The sequence below is a fragment of the Caretta caretta genome, chromosome 5 (assembly GCF_965140235.1).
Source record: "Caretta caretta isolate rCarCar2 chromosome 5, rCarCar1.hap1, whole genome shotgun sequence".
Taxonomy (NCBI): domain Eukaryota; kingdom Metazoa; phylum Chordata; order Testudines; family Cheloniidae; genus Caretta; species Caretta caretta.
The window spans coordinates 105626855-105650043 of record NC_134210.1 but is presented as its reverse complement, the minus strand read 5'-3'; the positions used below and the strand labels follow the sequence as shown (position 1 = coordinate 105650043).

At 40.7% G+C, this 23189-nt stretch overlaps 1 protein-coding gene across 11 annotated transcripts in view; it reads right to left on the bottom strand.

Moving 5' to 3' along the window:
- The window catches only part of KDM4C (lysine demethylase 4C), a 475753-nt gene that overhangs the window by 131413 nt on the left and 321151 nt on the right, over nt 1-23189 (bottom strand). For all 11 annotated transcript variants that reach the window (XR_012668619.1, XM_075128776.1, XM_048850754.2 and 8 more), the window contains 2 exons: nt 18792-18847; nt 13743-13851 (listed from right to left, as the gene is read on the bottom strand). Coding sequence is in view for 10 of the 11 variants with exons in the window: in XM_075128776.1 (XP_074984877.1) it covers nt 13743-13851; nt 18792-18847 (165 nt within the window). In the remaining variant the exon portion in view is untranslated. The remainder of the gene's footprint in view (nt 1-13742; nt 13852-18791; nt 18848-23189) is intronic.

The window sequence follows — 23189 nt, the reverse complement described above, 5'->3', positions numbered from 1 at the left end:
ACACTACAGTGCTAATAAGTGATGGCCACATAAACACCACCCTATACCAGAAAGCTACTGACTGCTTATACTTACCTACATGCCTCCAGCTTTCATCCAGACCACATCACATGATCCATTGTCTACAGCCAAGCTCTAAGATACTACCGCATTTGCTCCAATCCCTCAGACAGAGACAAACACCTATGAGCTCTCTAGCAAGCATTCTTAAAACTACAATATTCACCTGCTGAAGTGAAGAAACACATTGACAGAGCCAGAAGAATACCCAGAAGTCACCTACTCCAGGACAGGCCCAACAAAGAAAGTAACAGAACGCCACTAGCCGTCACCTTCAGCCCCCAACTAAAACCTCTCCAGCGCATCATTAAGGATCTACAACCTATCCTGACGGACGATCCCTCACTCTCACAGATCTTGGGAGACAGGCCAGTCCTTGTTTACAAACAGCCCCCCAACCTGAAGCAAATACTCACCAGCAACTACACACCACACAACAAAAACACTAACCCAGGATCCTACCTATCCTTGCAACAAAGCCTGTTCCCAACTCTGTCCACATATCTATTCAAGGGATACCATCATACGACCTAATCACATCAGCCACATCATAAGAGGCTCTTCACCTGCACATCTACCAATGTGATATGTGCCAGCAATGTCCCTCTGCCATGTTCATTGGCCAAACTGGACAATCTCTACGGAAAAGAATAAATGGACAAAAATCAGACATCAAGAATTATAACATTCAAAAACCAGTTGGAGAACACTTCACCCTCCCTGGTCACTCAATTTCAGACTAAAAGTTGCAATTCTCCAACAAAAAAACTTCAAAAACAGACTCCGATGAGAAACTGCAGAATTGGAATTAATTTGCAAACTGGACACCATTAAATTAGGCTTGAATGAAGACTGGGAGTGGATGGGTCATTACATAAAGTAAAAACTATTTCCCCATGCTAATTCCCCCCACACACTGTTACTCACACCTTCTTGTTAACTGTTTGAAATGGGCCACCCTGATTATCACTACGAAAGGTTTTTTTTCTCCAGCTGATAATAGCCCACCTTAATTAATTGGTCTCGTTACAGTTGGTATGGCAACACCCGTTGTTTCATGTTCTCTGTGTATACAGATCTTCCTACTGTATTTTCCACTGCATGCATCCGATGAAGTGGGTTTTAGCCCACGAAAGCTTATGCCCAAATAAATTTGTTAGTCTTTAAGGTGCCACAAGTCCTCCTCGTTTTTTTTGCTAATGAGTTCATCGTGTACTATTCAGAGACGATTTTAGAGAAGATGTTTTAAATATAGCGTCTTACTAAAGGAGAGCTAATGATTACATTTTAACTGTTACTCTGATTTCAGATGAAACATTTAAACACAGTGAGCCTGCTTCTCATTTACATTAAGACGTCTCTCTGGCAGGGTAAACAGGCCTTAGTGTAAATGAGAATCAGGTCCAGTATTCCTGTTGGTTTACATTTATGGGCCAAATCCCAGGATATCCATGGGGGGGGTGTGTGTTTGTATTTGAGAGGTCAGTTTGGCTTGATACGTCCAAGGATTTCTTCACTCTGCTATGGAATGTGACTGTATTTTTTATTTCATGCCAAAACAAAGTTATAACATTCTTTTGAAACTACAGAGTATATTCAAGTACTCTGAGTGAAATCCTGGCCCCATTAAAGTAAATGGGAGTTTTGCCATTGACTTCAATGGGGTCAGGAATTCACCATCTGTTTCTATCACATAGAGCTGCGTAAAATAAAGCAGCAAAGGAAAATATCCTTTGTAATACAGTTGGCAGGAGTTTTCACCTGAGTTTCACTCTGTGATTTAGGGTTCAAATGGACCCAAACCCAAAGCTAAACTGAGGCAAAACCTTCAAGTTTTACCTTTTTGGGCTGAAACCATGAGATCTCATTGAATTATGCTTGGGTTCCACAGGAAACCGCAAATAGACCCAGTTCAGCTATAGACTTCACCCCAGCTCACTAACCTGGTCCAAGCTGACACCATCTTCAAAGCACTAAATAAATCTGTCCCTCCTTCTTTTGTCAAACCTCATGTTCCCCTCACTCCCAATCCCCTTTTCCAAAGCTCCCAACCTTGGTCTCCCTATCTGTCAAATTCTCCCATGTTCACTTTTGTGCCTTCTTCTGCGAAGCATTCTATGCATTATATAACATCCCTGAGCTCATCTGAAAGGCTTTTACCTTGTCCAAATTTAAGTCCCTCTTGAAGACCCACTTCTGCCATGCTACCTATAGTGAGACAAAGTCACTTGTATATAAATAGCATTTAAAACTGCCTATTAAAATTATTCCCCTTCCCATGACCTTTGTCTACTTATTTCTCCTTTGACTATCCCTCTGAAGTGTTTGGAAAGCACCCAAAATATATATCCTCGGCACTACCACAAATGAATAGTAGTAATAAGTTTTGGGATTAGTAATGAAATCTTTAATAAGGGAGATTGTGACAGTTTCATTATAAGTCTCACACATTTTTAGCCACTGCCTGCAACACCTGGATACTGACCAGGCCTGATGCTGCCTATTTTATGATAGTGGGGAAGATCACAAACTATAACTTGACAGAGACATTTGGTAGTTGAAATACCTGTTTTATGGGTTTTGGGCCAGAACATGCCTTGGCCCTATGTGGTATGAAAGGCAGGGAGGAGGCATAAACATCCTCATACCCTTACAAAAGGGCCAGCCACAATCTGAGCCATCCATACACCTAAGAAAGAACAGAAACAGAAGGAAAACAGCAACAAAGCTTACAGAATCTCATCAACATGCCACTCTGCAATGCCCCCAGAGGACTTCAGTTTTGACAGATCTTTGGAATGGACAGACTAGAAGCAGTATTTTGTAAGATTTCAAATTGCAAACAAACTCTAGAAAGATATTGGAGATATATAGGTATCTTTTTTAATTTATGTTTTGGGGACGCAAGCAGGGTATATCTTTAAATCCTTTGACTTCACTGAAAACAGTCACAAAGATGACTATGAAAGGGTTCTGGCTATGTTTGATGCATTCTTTATACCCCAGAGAAAAGTGGTTTATGAAAGAGCATGTTTTCACCAGAGAATTCAAGAACCAGGAGGAAATGATGAATGTTTTATAAGAGCTATGCATACATTGGCTGAAAACTGTGATTTTGGGAATGCAAAACATGAATATATCAGAGATAGGCTGGTTATTGGCTAAACAGAGAAACTTTTCACAGCAACTACAACTGAAGAGAGATTTAACCCTAGCCCTAGCTATACAGAGAGCAAAGCAGTCAGAACAAGTCAAATGACCGAAAAAAAGGCAGAAGCAATTTGAAAAACCTGAAACTAGCTCAGAAGCTCTAAATTGACCCTTAAGTCTTAAAAGTCATAAAACCCTTGAGGCAAGGAGAGAGAACTCCTAGGCTAAGAGGGACAAATTCCAGCCTACATGCACAAAGTGTGAAAAAGTCACATCCCAAGAAATGACAAGTCCAGCCAGAGGCACATGGTATAATAAATGCATGAAATATAGACATTTTGCAGCAGTTTGCTGCACCAAAGCAGTCAGAGTGGGCTCATATTACAGACAATCAAGAGCCATTGTTTCTGGTATCTATCACTTGAGATGACATTGAGCCTGTCTGGAGAGTGAAACTGAATATTAAAGGCAAGGCTATTAAGTTTAAAACTGACTCAGGCACTGAGGTCACAATCATCTCAGAAGGGACTTATAATCACCTTCAACCCCTCCCAGAGCTGAAGTCACCTGACACAGCTCTGACTAGTGCTGGAGGTATTCTGAACTGCATGGGCCAGTTCGCCATAGAAACAATTTACAAAGACAAAAGCTTTGCATTCAGAGTACATGAGATCAAAGACCAATAACTTTCTAAGTCACAGCGTGGCAGCAGCAGTGGGCCTAGTGAGAAGGTGAAAACTCAGAGGATTTGAGGATACTGGACTTTTGAAAGGTTATCCAGCACATCTTAATTTAAGAGACAATGCTGAACCATATAGTGTGTAAACACCTCTACAGCAGAGATAGGAAGAGATTAGCTACAAATTTATGCATATTCAGAGGACAACACTACCTCATAATTGTGGACTATTTTTCCAGGTACTTGAAAGACAAAACATGTTGCAGGGTCAAGAAACTGAAGGGCATATTTTCCTCATGTCAGTATTCCAGGACAACTAGGACTGACAACAGACCACAATTCACTGCAGAAAAAATTAAGTCATTCTGAACAAAATATGGTTTTGATCATATTTGTAGAAACCCCTGTTACCCACAAGTGCATGGAGAGGCTGAGAGACAGCCAAGAAAATCCAGTAGCAGAAAGATCCATTCCTTGCTCTTCTGAGTTACGGAGCAACACCAATAGCAGCTGTTGGATGTAATCCAGCACAACTCCTAATGGGCAGATAATTCAGAATTACTGTTCTAACTTTGGAAAAGAACTCTCCCCAAATTGGCCAGGCATCAAGAGAACAGCTAAATTAGATAAAAAGACTAAAATAGCTTTATGAACACTTTTACAACAGACGTCACTCAAAGAAATGCCAGGTCTAGAACCTGGTGACTGTGTTTGTGTCAAATTGGATGGAGAAAAGGGATGGACAACTCCAGTTGTCAAAGAAAAAAATGCAGTGCCTGATCATATGTGATCAGGTCTGACAGTGGAGAGTTTAACAGAAACCATCAATACCTATAGTTTGTTCCTCAAAGATGCCAGATGCAGAACAAAATGACAATAACTCCAGGTTTCCAAACCAACCAATACCAGTCATTGCAACATGCCAGATAATCAAATTATTACACATTTGGGTTGTGTAATTAGAAAACCAGTAAGATTCAGAGACACTTAACAGATTGATACATACTGAACTACAAAGACAGCATGATAGTGAAAACATTTTAAATGGTGTAATGGAGAACTTAAAGAGGAAGATGTAATAGAATACTAAACTGTATTATACTGGGTGCCACTGTGTGTAAAATACCTTATTTAAACATCTGCCATACCTGGCAGAGCATTAAGGATCTTATGATGAGCACGTGTGGTGTGTGTAAGCAGGATCTGTGACTAATTCATATCTGGTACAGAAGTACATGACAGGCACAATCTCAGACTTCTATACACTTGAGTGCAAGGCTAGGGTCACTGAAGGAATGATATTGGGAAGAATGGAGGTACAGTACAGTCAGTGAGGCTGGCTACAGAGAGAAGTAAAAGGTGCATCCCCTTTAAGGATGGAGCAGAAGCTGTGTTATTGCATGCTAGGGAGTCCCGGGAGGCCTTTTGCCTTAATCACAGAATCATAGGATTGGAAGGGACCTTAAGAGGTCATCTAGTCCATGAACTCATGGCAGGACTAAGTATTATCTAGACCATCCCCAACAGGTGTTTGTCTAATCTGATCTTAAAAATCTCCAATGATGGAGATTCTACAACCTCCCTAAGCAATTTATTCCAGTGCTTAACCACCCTGGCAGAAAGTTTTTCTAATGTCCAACCTAAACCTCCCTTGCTGCAATTTAAGCCCACTGCTTCTTGTCCTATCCTCAGAGGTTAAGAAGAACAATTCTTCTCCCTCCTCCTTGTAACAACCTTTTATGTATTTGAAAACTGTTACCATGTCCCCTCTCAGTCTTCTCTTTTCCAGACTAAACAAACTCATTTTTTCTAATCTACCTTCATAGGTCATGTTTTCTAGACCTTTAATCATTTTTATTGCTCTTCTCTGGACTTTTTCCAATCTGTCCACATCTTTCCTGAAATGTGGTGCTCAGAACTGGACACAATACACCAGTTGAGGCCTAATCAGTGCAAAGTAGAGCAGAAGAATTACTTCTTGTGTCTTGCTTACAACACTCCTGCTAATACATCCCAGAATGATTTTAGCTTTTTTTGCAATAGTGTTACACTGTTAACTCATATTTGCTTGTGGTCCATTATGACCCCCCAGATCTGTTTCCGCAGTACTCCTTCCGAGGCAGTCATTTCCCATTTTGTATGTGTGCAACTGATTGTTTCTTCCTAAGCGGAGTACTTTGCATTTGTCCTTATTGAATGTAATCCTGTTTACTTCAGACGTCTCCAGTTTGTCCAGATCATTTTGAATTTTAATCTTATCCTCCAAAGCACTAGCAATCCCTCCCAGCTTGGTGTCATCCACAAACTTTATAAGTGTACTCTCTATGCCATAATCTAAATCATTGATGAAGATATTGAACAGAACTGACTCCCCCCATTCATTATGCCCTTCCAGCATGAATTTGAACTACTGCTCACTACTCTCTGGGAATGGTTTTCCAACCAGTTATGCATCCGCCTTATAGTAGCTCCATCTAGGTTACATTTCCCTTGTTTGTTAATGAGAAGGTCATGTGAGACAGTATCAAAAGTTTACTAAAGTCAAGATATACCCTGTATACTGCTTCCCCCCATCCACAAGGCTTGTTACCCTGTCAAAGAAAGCTATCGGGTTGGTTTGACATGATTTGTTCTTGGCAAATCCATGCTGACTGTTACTTATCACCTTATCGTCTTCTAGATGTTTGCAAACTGATTGCTTAATTATTTTCTCCATTATCTTTCTGTGTACAGAAGTTAAGCTGACTGGTCTGTAATTCCCTGGTTGTCCTTATTTTCCCTTTTATAGATGGGCATTATATTTGCCCTTTTCCAGTCTTCTGAAATCTCTCCTGTCTTCCATGACTTTTCAAAGATAATTGCTAATGGCTCAGATATCTCCTCAGTCAGCTCCTTGAGTATTCTAAGATGCATCTCATCAGGCCCTGGTGACTTGAAGACATCTAATTTGTCTAAATAATTTATGCGATGAGGTAGCCCCATACCATCCACAGAAAGGAAATGTGTATACAGTATGAGGCACAGACCAGACTGTTATGTTCTAAGATGGAACCTACCATATCCATTTTTGTTCATATTTACAAATGTAAGGTAAAACAAAACTTCCCCACCTCTCATCCCCTCCAACACACCTCAGTCAACGTTAATTTCCAGTATCTTCCCTGTCCACTACTTTTGAGGAAAGGTATTTAAAACCTATGAGTAGCATGTGGGTGAGGGTCACTTGGCTGATTACCAAGGTATATCTCACGTAACCATTTCCCTGCCATTGTGGAGGTGTCAGATGTTGGCTTCTATTCTCTTCCTGTGGCACATGATAGTTTGATCTCCTGTGGACTGTGATACTTTGGTCTAATTTTGATTGTTGGGTTTAGTGTGTGAGGGTTGGAGGGTGTTAGTGGCCTTTGCTATACAGGAGATCAGATTAAATGTTCTGGTGTTCCCTTCGGGCCATATGCTCTAGGACTCTAATAGCCACAAGAGCTAAAGCATAAGGAGAAAAAACGAAACAGCAGCAGCAAAAATATCTACTGCTTATTTATAACTGTGCCAGAACCTGTAGGTTAAACAATAAAAACATAGGGCCTGATTCTGATCTCACTTACTCCACTGAAAACCAGGAATAATGTTACTAAAGTCAATGAGTTACAATACCGTAAAAATAATAGGAGCATGGAATCAGACCCCACTATGAGAACTAATGTGCAAAATATTATTTCTAGCCCTTCTCATCCAAACATATATGTTTTGGTGGTGTATACTGCATCATCCTACTTCTCACCAGTATGCAGTATATTTTATTATTGTTTTATTCAAAAATTATTGTATAATTAAAAACTTGATGTGCCATGTAAATTTTCAGCAACATAGAATCATATGAAACAAATAACATATTTGAATATAAACATATTTCTTCATTATGTAAAAACTAAAAACAGTGAAATAAAATTGGCTGGAGGAACCCATTAACTTTGCAAATATGAAACGGCTGTGCAAAATAACTTGAAGCTATAAGCTACTGTAAGCATCACACATATATATTGATTTGCTTTGGGAAGATCGAGCACATATTATATTTTTAAGAACATCAAGACTGATGCAAAACACACTGATTATGATCCAAAATACTTTTTGAGCTACAACTATTTAACAGCAGTTAGTACATATATTAGCCAAGCAATACAAATCAGCCAACTAATATGTTTATCCATTTTTTGTTTCTTTCTATATTCCTGGCTGGATGGGGTATTAGAAGGAATGTCAGCTCACACAATACAGGTATTTGAAAACAGAAGAATGGAAAACTTCTCTCAGTTATGTTCTTTCTCGCTCTCTCTTTTTTTATGCTTTTTTTCATTTCTAAAATTATTTTTTACTTTTAAAGCCCACCAAAAGAATCATCCCCCGCACTGTAAGATCCAGCTTTTGTTTGAACGCATGGTAAAAGGAATTCTTTCATTTTACATTTTATTTTCATTTTTTCCTCAATATTTATATGAAAATCTCATGAAACATCTGGAATTTTACAAAGGAGGATGCTAGCAACATGGAGAGGACCAACATTTTCCTTTAATAGAAGAAGAATTTGCTCCTTTATGTCCTCCTAATCCCTTCTTGGCCTTTAAACAATACTTCCAACAATTTATTTTTAAAAATGAAGTATTCCTGCAGTTCTGAGTGACCCAAATGAATAAACATGTGTACTATGAATGCCTTTGCTCAATACATGAGCAATAGTTGGCATTTACTTTGCTGCCCCTTGTGTTGATTGATTCCCCAAAGATATTCCAATACATGAGGTGCAGGTTTGCTGTGAAAGAAGTATGGGCTGCTGACTTCTAGTAGTGAAGATTCCTACAACTTCAGAATGAAAAAACTGGTCCAATAGCATCCACCCTCCTGAAGATCTCTGGAGAGTGCCTTTTAGGGTTTGTACCATCATGTGCTTTTATAGACATGTTGATAGGAGAGTTGGCCTCAACTACTAAGTTTGGGCAAGTCTACTTCAAAGTTTGGGCATGTTGAGAAGTGGCGGGGGGACAAGTAACAGCAGTGGAGAACAAGAATGGGAGTGCCAGGCGGGGAGGGAAGGAAGAGATGACACCATTCCCAGAGGAAAGAAGCAGAAAATGGGGAAAAGAATTTGTGTAATGAAATGACTCCTGGGGGTCCGAGAAGGCAAGCAGCAGATATAATCAGTATTTTGTAAGGTCAGAAGTTTACCACCAGTGGGGAAGGAGGACTGAGATAAGGTTGATATTTTGGGTTTTGAGCTGGGAAGGATCTGACATATGTGCAATGATACTGAGAGTATGCATATCCAAGGTCTTGCCACCTCCAGCTTGTCAAGAAGCAAGAGACCATGCCTGAGATCAAATCCAAGTTTCCTGTGTGACAGCATACAGGATTTAAAAAATAATGTAATTGTTAAAAAACCGACAAACAACCAAAAATGCCATACTCACACACATCATTAAAAACAGCACATTGTGATGCTGTGCAAGAGAACCTGGTTGGTTTGGGATACTCTGCTAAGGGAGCTTTACAAAACTGTCTCTCGCTTTGTAGTTTGGCAGAGGTTAGAGACTAGAAGCACATCTATGAACTAGTTGGGGAGGGGAACTAAAAGCACAATAATTAAATGCTAGAGAAAGACAGTAATTGGCTTAGTCAAATTCAAACCCTGACAAGCTAGAGTACCTTTCACAGAATAAGCAAAACATCTGCCTTTTCCTCTGCTCAAGCAGAGGTAAGCTCAGACTACAATGGCAATCCCTCTTTAGGAAAATGATGATGATTAAATCTGATTTTAGTGCAGCTAATTTACTAATATCTAATTTAGATTTACTCTTAATCAATAAAGAGGCAGGAGAGGCCAGAAATCTTTTGAGTCTGAGGAAACTATATATTTTCTGGATTTTTGTAACACATTCTAGAAGTAGTAGAATGTCAGAACATTGCAGAAACATCTTTTTCTTCCAGATCAATCCTCCGGGATACAAGGATGTTTTTTTCTTTATGTCTGTTAGCTTTCATTTCAAGCTACCTCCCACCCCCTTTTAAAAAAAACACAAACTATATGCCAAATTGGCTGGCTAACTATCTAGATCCATCAGAGCGGAATCTCTTGTTGACTATTTTTTTTACCTTGGTCTTTCCTCTTTGGGACCCCAACTCTTTCCTGTGTTGACAAATTTTCCAACTTGCAAAAGTTCAACCCCTTACTACTGAAAGCCCACACTTTTCCAGATCTTATTTCTGTACTTGCAATGCCTCCATTGACACTGCTAGTTGAATACTACTACTTCCCTTACCCTATTTACTTAAAGAGAGCCTATCACAATGTATAGCTTCCTGAACCACTCTTTGCACAACTCACCACACCTTTACAATTTGAATATTGTTACTGGTAGGGAGAGAGTGCAAGGACTGAACTGATAATCAAACTCCATCCCCTTAGCTAGACTAAAAGGGTCAACGCGATAAAAGAACTAGATCACCTAAAGGTCCATTTCCTTCTGAAAATTTTGACTTGGCATTGCACAGAGATACCTCAAAATGTACGTTTCCAAAGCTTTACAATTCAAAATTAACAGTTTTGTCAGCAAACAGGAAAAACAAAAAAATATAAGCTCTATGGGCCAGACTGACAGAGTACGGAAGATGGTGGCTGGTTTGCAATAATTAATTATCATAATTTTTAAAAACAGTAACAGATTGTTGGGGTTCAAAGTAATTACTCCTTTTGTTGTCATCTACCCCCGATACAGGGTGGCACTGCCCCTTTCAGGAGGAAGAGGTCTCTGTACCTATGACCATCAGCTGTCTCCCAAGAGGGCCTGAAAGAAGGCACCTGGGCGTAAATGGGAGACTGGGTAAGTCATGATGGAGAGCTGGCCAAAAAAGGGTACAGAGAGATCAGACGTGGGGCTCTCACTGCCAAGAAACCATCCTGGAGCAAGAGGAAGGCCCAGGGGAGCATCCCTGTAGCTACTGTCCTGTACAAGGGGCAGGGAGCTGGGAATAGACCAAGAGGGATGTGAGACTTTCATTAAGCCCAGCACAGGTAGACATTGTTTGTATTATTCTTTCATTTGAGCTTTAGAACTTTAGTAGGGACCCTGAAGGTAAGTCCAAGAGCTCTCCAATCTGAAAGTCAATTGACACAGATGAGGATCCTGGATTCACAGAAGGGAGCAGCGCCAGAACCCTTTCAGCTATGGTACTGAACTTTATTTTATAGATTCATAGATACTAAGGTCAGAAGGGACCATTATGATCACCTAGTCCGACCTCCTGCACAACACAGGCCACAGAATCTCACCCATATTAATAAAATAACCCATCGCATATTCCAGTCTGTGTTGGAGAAGTGTTCTTGATGAGCCCTGAGAAGGGAAAAACAAAGGTGGCCACCACACCTGAAAGGCTGCCCTACACCAGAAGGGGGTATTCCAAGATGGAGATCCATGAAAATCCCTTACTGCGGACCTCTCAAGTAACAACAATGTATCAATTTACTGACGTTAAATAATTATAGAATCTTTCTATAAGGGTGAACAGTATGATACAGGTGAACAGAGGGTGAACAGTATGATACACTACTTTACAAATTAGATGTACGAACAATGCTCATTCATTAAATTTAAATGTAATTAACCAAGACCGGGAAAGATATGATTTAATGCTCTAAAACAAGATTACAGTACAGTCCTCACTCACAATAAGGCTGTCTAAAATAATACTATATTTATGGCAGCTATAAAATATACTGGCTCCCATCTTCATTGTATTCAGTTGAGTTCTTTCATTATAACATCCATCTCACTCAAAAATGCAAAACCCTTTGTTTTCAAGAACAGCATTAAGGAAAGTATGCACCATGTTTCAAAACTTTAAGCAATTTCTGGGAGGTCAAAAATGTACACACAGCTTAATGCAATTTGTGGCATCTCAAAGCTGCGTATATATTAAAGGAGGTTTTGACAATTAAAAAAACTGAGAAACTTGATCAAACTTAAATTAATGGAAGAAGAAAAATAATTGTATAGATTATAGAAAGGTGTTTAAGGCTCTGTAGATGGTCTATAATCATCAGAAATGACCTATTGACTTGCAAGTAATGTAACTTCACAAAAGTTCATACATTTTGGCTTTGTGAACACATTAACCAATTATTTAAAATTAATGTAAGCCTTCCTCCCAAAGCAATTTTTTATTCTTCTGTGGTTTAAGCCACAGGCAGCCCATCAGAGGAGGGAACTTCATATATAGGGGTTATTTATCCCCACAATACTTGGCAAATTTAACATTTCTACAGTCTCAAGAAAACAAACCCTCAATTAAGTGTCACCAACCAAGTTATTGCCATCATATCTGACTGTTTAGGTTCCTCAAAAGTATGCAAGCATTATGTTCATATCCAGTGCTTCCTGTGTTCATATATTCAGATTAATGAGAATTTGAGGCTGACTCAAGCAAATTAAACAGTCACTGTAGCTTAAAAATGAGATTTTGAGAGCCTTCTCTCACACAGTGAGAACCCATATGAAATAGGGCTACATTGCTATGTATTGAAACAAGAAAGTCTGACTCCAGATACAGGAAAATGGGGAAGGGGAGGACAATAGGGCATTGTCCATATTTCTGGTTTTCCAAAAAACATACTAGAAGTAAGGACAGGCTGAAACAGCATTTGGGAATATTTCATACATTAGATAGGGAGTTTTAGAGTTTCTCTATAACAGACTGTATAAGGGAGCCACAAGGTTTAGGAAAATGTTCAATATGCATTACAGAGTTAGTCTATAAAGCCCACGAAGACTTGAGAAATCTCAATGAACAAAGACCAACTGTCAGACATGCCTTCATTTTAAGAATGGCTAAAGCTGTAGTTCAAAATTAAAAATGGTTACAAAATATAAAGCATAATGAATTAAAATGAACAATTAATAGTTCACAATGTTACAGCAAGAAAAGGGTAGCTCAAGGTTAAGTATAACAATAAGCATTTTTTCCATAACATTTGGTGTGGATAAAGAGAACAGATGGGGTTGTTTCCCAAACTTTTCTTTTACACTGGACAGGGGATCACTTTCCTTTTGTCAGAGGAAGTCTGTGTAATATTGATACATAGTCTGATAAATTATGTAATTTAGGTCTAACCCCACAGGGAAAATTCTCTTTGATTTAACAAATGCTTTTGTATATTTCTCACTAGCGCATGGGACTTTCTGCTGGACAGAAGGATTATCTGGGGCTATGCATGGGTTTGAGCATTTGTAGTTGAAGCTTTTGTGTTAGTGTTTCTCACTGCTTTTTCAAGTCCCCAGGGAGCCATTTATTAGTCCAATATAATGTGCAATCTGGTCTGTGCACATTCCTCAATTCCCGGATGGTAAAAATACTATGAGACCACCATGTCTCATCATTTTAACTTCATAAATGGTTCCCGGGGGGAGAGAATACACAACCCTCATGAAAATACAACACAAATAAGAATTCTGAGATATTCTGGTTTATTTAGTTTCAGCAGGATCCTTAATGAGCAGTCACAGCAGTATTAGGATAGTGGTTGCAAATGCTCATTGTTTCTCCTTCCTTTACCCTATGGCAAAGGCCTCTTACAGAAGGTTATAACCCAGAACTAGGCTGAAGAATTAAAATACCTAAATGATCATTATACGTGAAAAAAAACATGCCAATCCTTGGCAAATTCTCTCTTTTAACTGACATTTAAATTTCACCCTGAAACATATGTGAATGTACCTAACCAGAGATGAGACTTCGTATATATTTCAAAACACCAGCACATTTTTAAATGGAAAGGAATGTATGGAGCCTTACTACTCACCAATTTTAATCTCTGCAAAGGTATTCTGCTAGTGTCTACTGGTGTCCTCTCTGTGACATTACCAAATCTTACTTCTGGAATTGCGATTGCACACATCACATGTGCCCACCTGCAAAAAGTGGCAAGTCAATAACACCAAAAAATTGTACAGAAATGTGATTAAAAACAGTGCACCCCTCAAATAAAACCAAACCATCAACCATTTAGTCCTTCCCTATTACATTTCTTTGCTTTATTTTATGAGCTGCACAATAACAAAAAGGTCAAAATGCAAGGTCAATTGACAGTGTTTATCTTTAAGATTTAATTTTAAGTAGCACTAGACAGTAAAAAATTGGTTTATTTCAGAGATGGAAAGATCAGCACAACAAAATAAATGGATTATGCTGGAAAAGTGATGGCAATACAATATGCCACACCAATACCACTTACATGTATGAGGCAAACTAGTCAAGACATTTTTTTAATAAGGTGTTGCAATCTAGTTTTGAAAATATTTGCCAGAAATGTATGTTTCAGCATTAGAGAAAAAACCTTATGTTAACACAGATCTATTGTAAATGCCCTTTCAAGTATTTTCACTTGTTTTACAGAGTGCAAAGCTTTTGTAGTGGTGCCAGGAATGTTTGTACATATAGCCTATGCAATATGTCATTTGTAAAATTTACAGTTTAAACTATAGCACTTTGGATTAACCCTAATTAGATCTAAGTGGGTATTTTTAATCAACCCCCATATTTCACACACAAATACCAAAGCACAGTACCCAGCTACAGTGTCAGGATTCTGTGTTGCTAGGCCAACAGACACAGAGTTAGAACAGAATGAAGCAGCAGCATTATTACCCAAGATGGGCTAGCCAAGAGGGGAAGAAAGCATCACCTGAGCTAGTGGACAGGCTGGTGGAACTCAGGTAAGCCATTGGCCTCTGAGCGGCTGGAGGAGGGTTTATAAACTCTGTCCTTCTAGCTTGAGCCTCCTTCCCTCTCAGGGGATTAGCATAGGACTGGGGTTTTTTGGTCTGCTGTGGGCTTCAGTTAGTTGCCTTTTTGATGATTGGGAAAGAATTTTTCTCTCACTGACAGATTAGCGGGGGCAGGATGTTTTTTTTCATCTTCCACAGAGCAACTCAGGAACCTGGTGGAGTAGATCAGGAGGTATGGCTCACGTTGTCACCATTTAGCAGGTTGGCTGGGACTGGAGCTCCCTATGTCTGGTACAACAGAGACAACCCTCTTTCCCCAACCCCTTAACCCTGATATGAGGTGAAGGTAGTGGGGTGGGTCCCAGCAATCCACTGGGAACCAGCTGGGCAAGGGTGGGAGGGTGACTGCAGCTCTCCATCAGGTGGAAATGATTAAAGAAGAAATCATGACCTGCAATGTATGAGTTACTGCAATATATATTTCCCAGATTAATTAAGTTAATAAAAGTTGTGGCCTAATTAAACCATATCCCTTGACCTTGTCTTTTTTCCCTCGTGCCTGAGACAAAGACAACGTTGCATTCTATTTAGGTGACATCTTGCTTGTTGTTTTTTGTTGGTTTATTTATCTGTTTACACCTGTCAACACCTTAATAAGAAAGGCAAGTGATAAATGAAAATTTAGGGAGACAGTTTAAACCAGATCTAAAATTATAGAAAAAGACTCAGAAATGTAGAGCTTGAAGGGACCTTGAGAAGTCATCTAGTCCAGCCCCCTGCACTGAGGCAGAACTAAGAAAACCTAGAACAGCCCTGACAGGACTGTCCAAACTGTTCTTAAAAACCTCCAAAGAGGGGGATTCCACGACCTCCCTTGGAAGCCTGTTCCAGAGCTTAACTACTCCTTAGAGTTAGAAAGTTCTTCCTAATATCTAACCTAAATTTCCCTTGCGGCAGACTAAGCCCATTACTTCTTGTCCTACCTTCAGTGGACGTGTAGAACAATGGATCACCATCCTCTCTAGAACAGCCCTTAACATCTTTGAAGACTATTATCAGTTGCCCCCCGCCAGCCTTCTTTTCTCAAGACTAAACATGCCCACTTTTAATCTTTCCTCATGGGTCAGGTTTTCAAAATCCTTGTTGCTCTCCTATGGACTGTCTCCAAGTTGACATCATCTTTCCTAAAGTGTGGTACCCAGAAGTGGACACAGTACTCCAGCAGAGGCCTCACCAGTGCGGGACAATTACCCCCCCCCCCATGTCTGACACATGATACTCCTGTTAATACATCCCAGAATTACATTAGCCTTTTTTGCAGCTGCATTATATTGTTGACTCATATTTAATTTGTGATCCACTACAAATCCCAGGGCACTTTTAGCAGTACTACCACCTAACCCAGTGTTTCTCAAATGCAGCCACCGGGGGCTTTTCTTGTGGCCACAGCCTCCTGGGTGATGATTGCGGCGTGGGGAGGGACGGAGCGGAAAGCAGCGGCCCCTCACTCGGGGCCTCCAGCAGGGGGTGAGCCTTATACCCTGTGGAGAGGACAAACACTGGAGGAGCAACCAGCCCGTGAGTTCCCCACCTGCCCGGGGGTGGTGGGATCAGACTTCAGCTTTGGGATGGCGGGTGGCAGTCTCCAGCTACAGGACGTCAGGCTTCATCTCAAGGCTCTGGTGTCTGTCTCCAGGCTCAGGGCTTTGGGCTCTGTCCTCCAACCGCACAGAGGTGGGCTCCAGCCCCGGCTCCTGGCTAAGTGGCAGTGTGCTCTGGCCTTGTGCTTATCCCCCACCATCACCCCTGGCCTCCTGCCTCCCTACCCGCCTCACCATTCAGGGCTTAATTTTCCCTCAGGCTTGAGTAAGTCTGCTGTGAAAAGATATATTTGTATGTGTGTTAATATTACTTTTCACAGCAGACTAAGGCTATGTCTGCACTCGCACTTCTGTTGGTCAGGGGTGTGAACAAAACACTCCCACAACCGACAAAAGTTTCACAGACAGAAGCGCTGGTGTGGACAGCAGTATGTCGGTGGGAGACGTTCTCCTGCCACCGTAGCTTCCACCGCTCATTGTGGGTGGTTTAATTATGCCAGCAGGAGAGCTTCTCCCACCGGCATAGAGCAGCTACATGGGAGACCTGATAGCGGTGAAACTGCAGCGGTACAACTGTGGTGCTGTAAGGTCTGTAGTGTAGACATAGCCTTAGTAGCTGGCTGGGAGGCTGGGAAAAGTGATATTAACATACGAGTATCACTTTTCACAGCAGCAGACTTACTAGCTAGCAAGTCTAAAAAAAAGCAACCAAAAAAGCAAAAGAAACACAACAAAAAAAGGCAAGAACATGCAAAGCACCTTATTTGTGTTTCTAGTCTGTTTAGGTCCAGTAAAGAATAGAAACAACTGTACATTATTTTTATTATTGAGTCTGCAAAAAACCCTACATAAATAAATTACAAAAATGATTTGGACATGTATATGTGCATATTTATTTGTTTTTCCTAAAGTTAGTTAAGTATTTAAGGGAAAATTGTCTGAATGGCCACCTGCGAGAGTTGGTGGCCACACTCTGAGGCCACCAAAAAATTTGTTGTGAGAACCCCTGATGCCAGATATTCCCCAGGTTGTAGTTGTGCATTTGATTTTTCCTCCCTAAGAGTAATACTTCGCACTTCGTCTTTATTGAATTTCATCTTGTTGATTTTAGACCAATTCTCCTATTTGTCAAGGTTGTTTTGAATTATAATCCTCCAAAGTGGTTGCAACCCTCCCTCCCAGTTTGGTGTCATCTGCAAATTTTATAAGCTTACTCTCCACTCCACTGTCCAAGTCATTAATAAAAATGTTGAATAGGACTGGAGCCAGGATAAAGTAAGTTTGGGCTACATGATCTTGTATCATTTAGCTAGATCAGGGGTGGCCAACCTGAGCCTGAGAAGGAGCCCTTACCAACATACATTGCCAAAGAGCCACAGTAATATGTCAGCAGCCCCCCCATCAGCTCCCCAACCCGCTCCCAGCACCTCCCACCCACTGGCAGCCCCGCCGATCAGTGCTTCCCCCTCCCTCCCCACACCTCCCAATCAGCTGTTTTGTGGTGTGCAGAAGGCTCGGAGGGGGAGGGGGAAGGGGGAGAGGGAAGAGTGAGGGCACTGCAGGCTATGGGGAGGGGGCGGGAAGGGGTGGAGTGGGGGCAGGGCCTGTGGCAGAGCCAGGGGTTGAGCAGTGAGCGTCCCCCGGCACATTGGAAAGTTGGCCCCTGTAACTCCAGCCCTGGAGTCGGTGCCTATACAAGGAGCTGCACATTAACTTCTGAAGAGCCGCATGTGGCTCCGGAGCCTCAGGTTGGCCACCGCTGTGCTAAATACTCTTTGACCATAGAAGGGTTTTACTGAAAAAAGTCAGGTGTAACTAACGAAATGTGGCATGAATTATGCCAAGCAAAGATTCAAAATGAATAGTAGATTTGTCTACAACTGGACATGAACAAATATTAAAGCACAACTTTTTCCATTTCATCTCCCAAGAATATCTGATGCACTGTGCTTCATTTTATCATCACTATATAAAATAAATATTAGTTGTATTAATGGCATGATATCAGCTACAGTACCTTTTTTGGGAGTCCATTATAAAATGTAAGTGCAATAAAACAAATCACCTCAAGATCCAGAGCCATTCTAAAAGGATTTAGATTGATTAATTTGTTAATGACATGCTTATATCTGTCAAAAGTTCACAGATGCCATATTAACTTCTGTAATCACAAAATTCCAGTACTAAAGAAGAAAATACATTTGAATGTGTGATAAGGCTTGCCCATGCAAACAATGACAAATGAGCTTTCATCTGCTTCCTTTATACAGTGACCAGCAGAGCAGAGTTTAGAATAGTTAAGAATGTTCAAATAATAAAACAAATGTTTATTTGTAAGCACATAAGTGTGTTCACAGAATGCCAGAGGCACGATTCATTGTCTTCAATGGGCCCTGGACATTAAGCTATTCCACTTAAGGGGAAACTGTAAAGTAATTATATTTGGAAGTTCTCTTTGTGTAAGTATGTATGTAAATGAAGTTTAAAACTAATGAGACTGATCTCAGTGTATCCATCACTTACTTCTTGTCAGTAGTTTGCTTGAGTGCACCACCTCTCAAATTGCAGAGACAACATTCCTAAAGAAAAAAAGTAAAAACAAGTAAGTTATACTGACTACTAGCAATGCCAATTTTATTCATTTAATGTTTTAAAGGATTTGCAAACTATTAATATTATTGACTGACTTATAACATGACATTCACAAACATCACAGTGCCACACAAGAAAAATATAAAAATGTAATAACAAGCGAAAAGAACCACAAAAAATGAGTTTTGAGAATAACCCTTGAAAAAACTGACAAATCATTTGAATAGAAGTCAAATGGAAGGGCATTCCCCTAACGCTTGAATATAAAGTTCTTTATCTGGAATTAATATAGAGCCCATCAAGTTAAACGAAATTAAAATTGCACATAATTAAATTAGTAAAAATTACTATGGAATCATAGACTTCAACCTGGCTGGTTCAACTGTGCACTTTGGAGACCAGCTTTTTTTGTCGTGCAATTGCACAATAATAGACACTCATGTCAGCTAGGACACTCATGTCGATAATTCCCAAATCTATACACTGTGAGAGGCAGTGCGATCTAGCAGATAGAGCACTAGATTGGGACTCAGGAGACCTATGTTCTATACTTGCTGAGTGACCTCGGGCAAACCACTTACTTTCCTTTGCTTCAGTTTCCCATCTTTCAAATGGGGATGATAGTGATCTCCTTTGTAAAGTGCTTTGAGCTCTACTGATGAGAAGTGCTGATTGAAAGCTAATAATAAAGTTAGTGGGGGGTCTGTGACTGGAACTGTATTCTCCCCTTGATCCAACAGAGCACAAGTTTGTTGATTTTCAGGGTACATGGCAAGGCCTGCTTCAGTGGTTCCCAAAATATTTTGGTCAGAGAGCAATAGTTTGGTGAATAGGCTCTCCCACTTCACCGCCTCACACCACACTGTGGTACAAATGCTCTGCCTACTCCCTGTCTCTCTTCAGCCCTCCTCCTTTCTCTTTCTTTCTGTCTGTCTGTCTTCTTATCTTCTTCTGTCCCCCAATTTTTTTTTATTCATTGTTGGGTTTTGTTCCCCTCTCTACTTTGCTTCCTAATACTGTTCTCCCCATGCTACATGATGCATAGGGTGGAGAACTGGTAGCTCTGTGGGCCTGGGACATATGCACACTATTATTATGATTATTTATATTACCGTAGCACCGATGAGGCTATCATGGACCTGGACCCCATTGTGCTGGGCACTGTACAAACACAGAACAAAAAGATGGCCCCTTCCTCAAGGAGCTCTGTAGCTGAGTTGTGTGGTGAAAGAGCAGAGATCCAAATCTTGAGCTAAGAAGTTGCCTCCTGATCTTATAGTTCTCATGTATTATGGATCACCAATTATATAAGGAAGCAAGGAAGGAAGATGGTATTACAGAAGCTGCTCATTGCTTTACCCACAGTAGCTTGTTTGCACTGGACAGTCAGAGGGGATCCAGGGTGTGTTGGTTGGATGGACCATTTGGAACCCAAAAACGTGCTCTCAAGGTCACAGTTCCCCCACATTCCACTACCCTTTATAGAAGCAAGCAATGCCTGCCTCAGTGAGTAGAACCATACGACCCAGAGTAGTTCCCTCAAGTGTTCAAAGGATGGGAACTAAACCCATTTACTAGGAACAGATGTAAATGGGAAAACTGGACTGAAAGTGGCTGCTGCTTTAGAGAGAAATAATGGTCTGCTTCCTCCATGAGAGGGCCCCAAACTGTATTATTTTGTTTACAGTTGTGAGCCTTGTTTTCTGATTAAGTAGCCCAAAAGGCTAAGAGCATTTTTTCCAGGAGACTGTACTGGTTGTTGGCTCTCTGAGAACAAACTGACCTCTTTTCCTAGAACACGTATTTTGCCCCAAACTCAGGAGTCGCCTAGAGTTGTAAGTGGGGTTCTGGAACTGGGCCCTATCACACAGAACCTTTCATTTCTCCCATAGCTCAAAGCTCTTCTTCTGAGCCTATGCTCCCTGGACTGGTCTAACACCCCATCAGCGTGACACACTCCCACTGTTTTTCCTTTCTCTCTTGGGCTTTCAGTTTCCTGGCTGCTTGGAGAAATGGAGACGAAGCCTGGTGTTTCTAGTCCATATACTTCCAATTATGTTGTATGGCAGCAGGCAGAGAGAGAGGAACTCTGGTCTGCCCCAGGGATTTTGTGCCTTTCTAGATCCACATGCCATACAGAACTGGTCTAACCTACATTCTTTCTATTTCAAGCACTGTTCCTTGTTATGCTGCTTCAAGCACTGGAAATAATCCCTCTTCTTCCTTTATCTTATTACCTCTCAAATATTTGTAGACTCTTATCATATCCTCCACTCGGTCTCCTTTTCTCAAGCTGTACATGTTAAATTCCCATAACCTCTCATCAAGGTCAGATCTTCTAATCCTTTTATCATGTTTGTTTCTCTTCTCGAGATTCTCTCTCATTTATCTGTCATTAGCATAATGAGATGCTGAAATCCATATATTCTCAAGAGTGGCCATATCAAGGCTGTGTAAACAAGCATATTCCCGTCCTTACCCTGCATATGATACCACTGTATCATGAGCAACACACTTGTGGAGAACTACTGAGCCAAGAAAGGATGTGGTGAGGATTTTCCTAAACTAGATGCCAAGTACCCAAAACATTAAGGCTTAGTACACTTTAGTTCACTTCACTATCAGCTGACTGAAATAACATGACAATAGTGCATTTAAGAAGCTAATAGGCACAGGACAGTTTCCAATAATGACAACAATAAAACCACGAGGAAACATAATTTTGTAATAATGTCACACAGAAAATTCTTTCCATTTAAAAGAGCATGAAAATAAAATGTAAATAAGTCAAATTAATAGCAGATGAATCTGTCTCTTGGCGTCATCTCAAGACAGAGAAAAGGGAATGTGAGGGAAAAGAGAAGTTTGGTCCAAGTAGATATTAAGGTTATAGGCCCAAATCCTGGCTCAGTCAAATCTGAGCTCTCCAGCTTCAAACATATCTCACAGTCAGTGAGAAAATGAATGGGCCAAGAAGCACAAAGGGAAAGATCCAAAATGGATCTCTGTTACCCAAAGAGATGAAAGGACCATCAAGCCAATGATCTTCCTACCTCTGTAGTGATCAATAAGAGGGGAAGAGAGACAACAGCATTTCCTAAAGGAACCCATTCATGACTCATTCTCAGTTCTGCAGCAGTTTGGCAGGGATAACTGAAAGGAAGAGCTAGAATAATCACCCCAGATAGGGGAAGAAAGAGAGAAAATCTGGCTCAGGGGATGCCTCCTTGGGACAAAAAGCTCATTTGTATGAACTCACTTTCCCACACTTCCTCCCCACCCCTCACACAGTTCAATGGTTTCTAAACCTTATAGGAGCACATTTCTTCTTCCATTCTTGCTTTAAAAATGAAGTGGCTTTTTTTCTGTCTGAAAAATAACCATCAGTATTTTCACTCCTACTTTATAATTCCCTGATGTTGTTGTTCATACTTGGTTCTAAAAATTAATGCTGGGATAAGAATAAACTTGTTTTAATGTCCCTCACCTGCGACAAGTGTTTGTAATGAGAAGGAAGAGCCTAAAGTGACCATCTGCACTATATTCTGCTATTGCATCTAGGCAAGGCTCAGAGCCCTGAAAACTTCCTATGAATACAATAAAGATTATTCAAGCAGCAGAGGGTAAAAATTCAGTTTTTTCTTATAGAAATTTCTCTCTGTCAAGTTGTTAGTAAGAAACCACTCCTATTGCTGTTTATTCCATAGTTACCTACTATAGGGTTTCTTGCAACTTCTTCTGGAGCACCGTCATGGTCAGAGACAGAAGGTGGGACTCTCACCTCCACTCTAGCACTTTTACACCAGGTAAAAGGGTCAAAGTGATGTAAAGGATTGTAAAAACTAATTCCTGGTAGGGGAGGATTCCCCCAGCACATGACAGCAGAAGACAGCCTTATGGCTGTCTGCCAAGGACAAGCCCTGGTGTAGCGGGCATACTGGAGAGAGAAGGTCCCTACAGCACATAGCATTGCAGAGACTCTGGGCAGTGATGTGACCCATAGGCAGCTGGGGAGAGGCTGTCATATCTTGGACAGCCCCCCAGAGATGTCTAAATTTCATTGGTGGGGCATGGAGCAGCTCATAAATGGGAGGGTGCAAAGGTGGCTTAAAGCCACCTCATCTCCTCTTCACCATGGGCTATGAGTTCTATGCTGTGTTTCTAAGCAGTACAGCACAGAATCTCACATGGACTATTGGAGTATATGCATCTGGTGTGATCTGATATGGCAAGTGCTATGCAGCTACCTTAGCCATATTGCTGACAATGAATATTTTGGAGTTTGGTTGTTTTGAGGAGGGGGATTTGGTGGAAGGGGGTGATTATTTA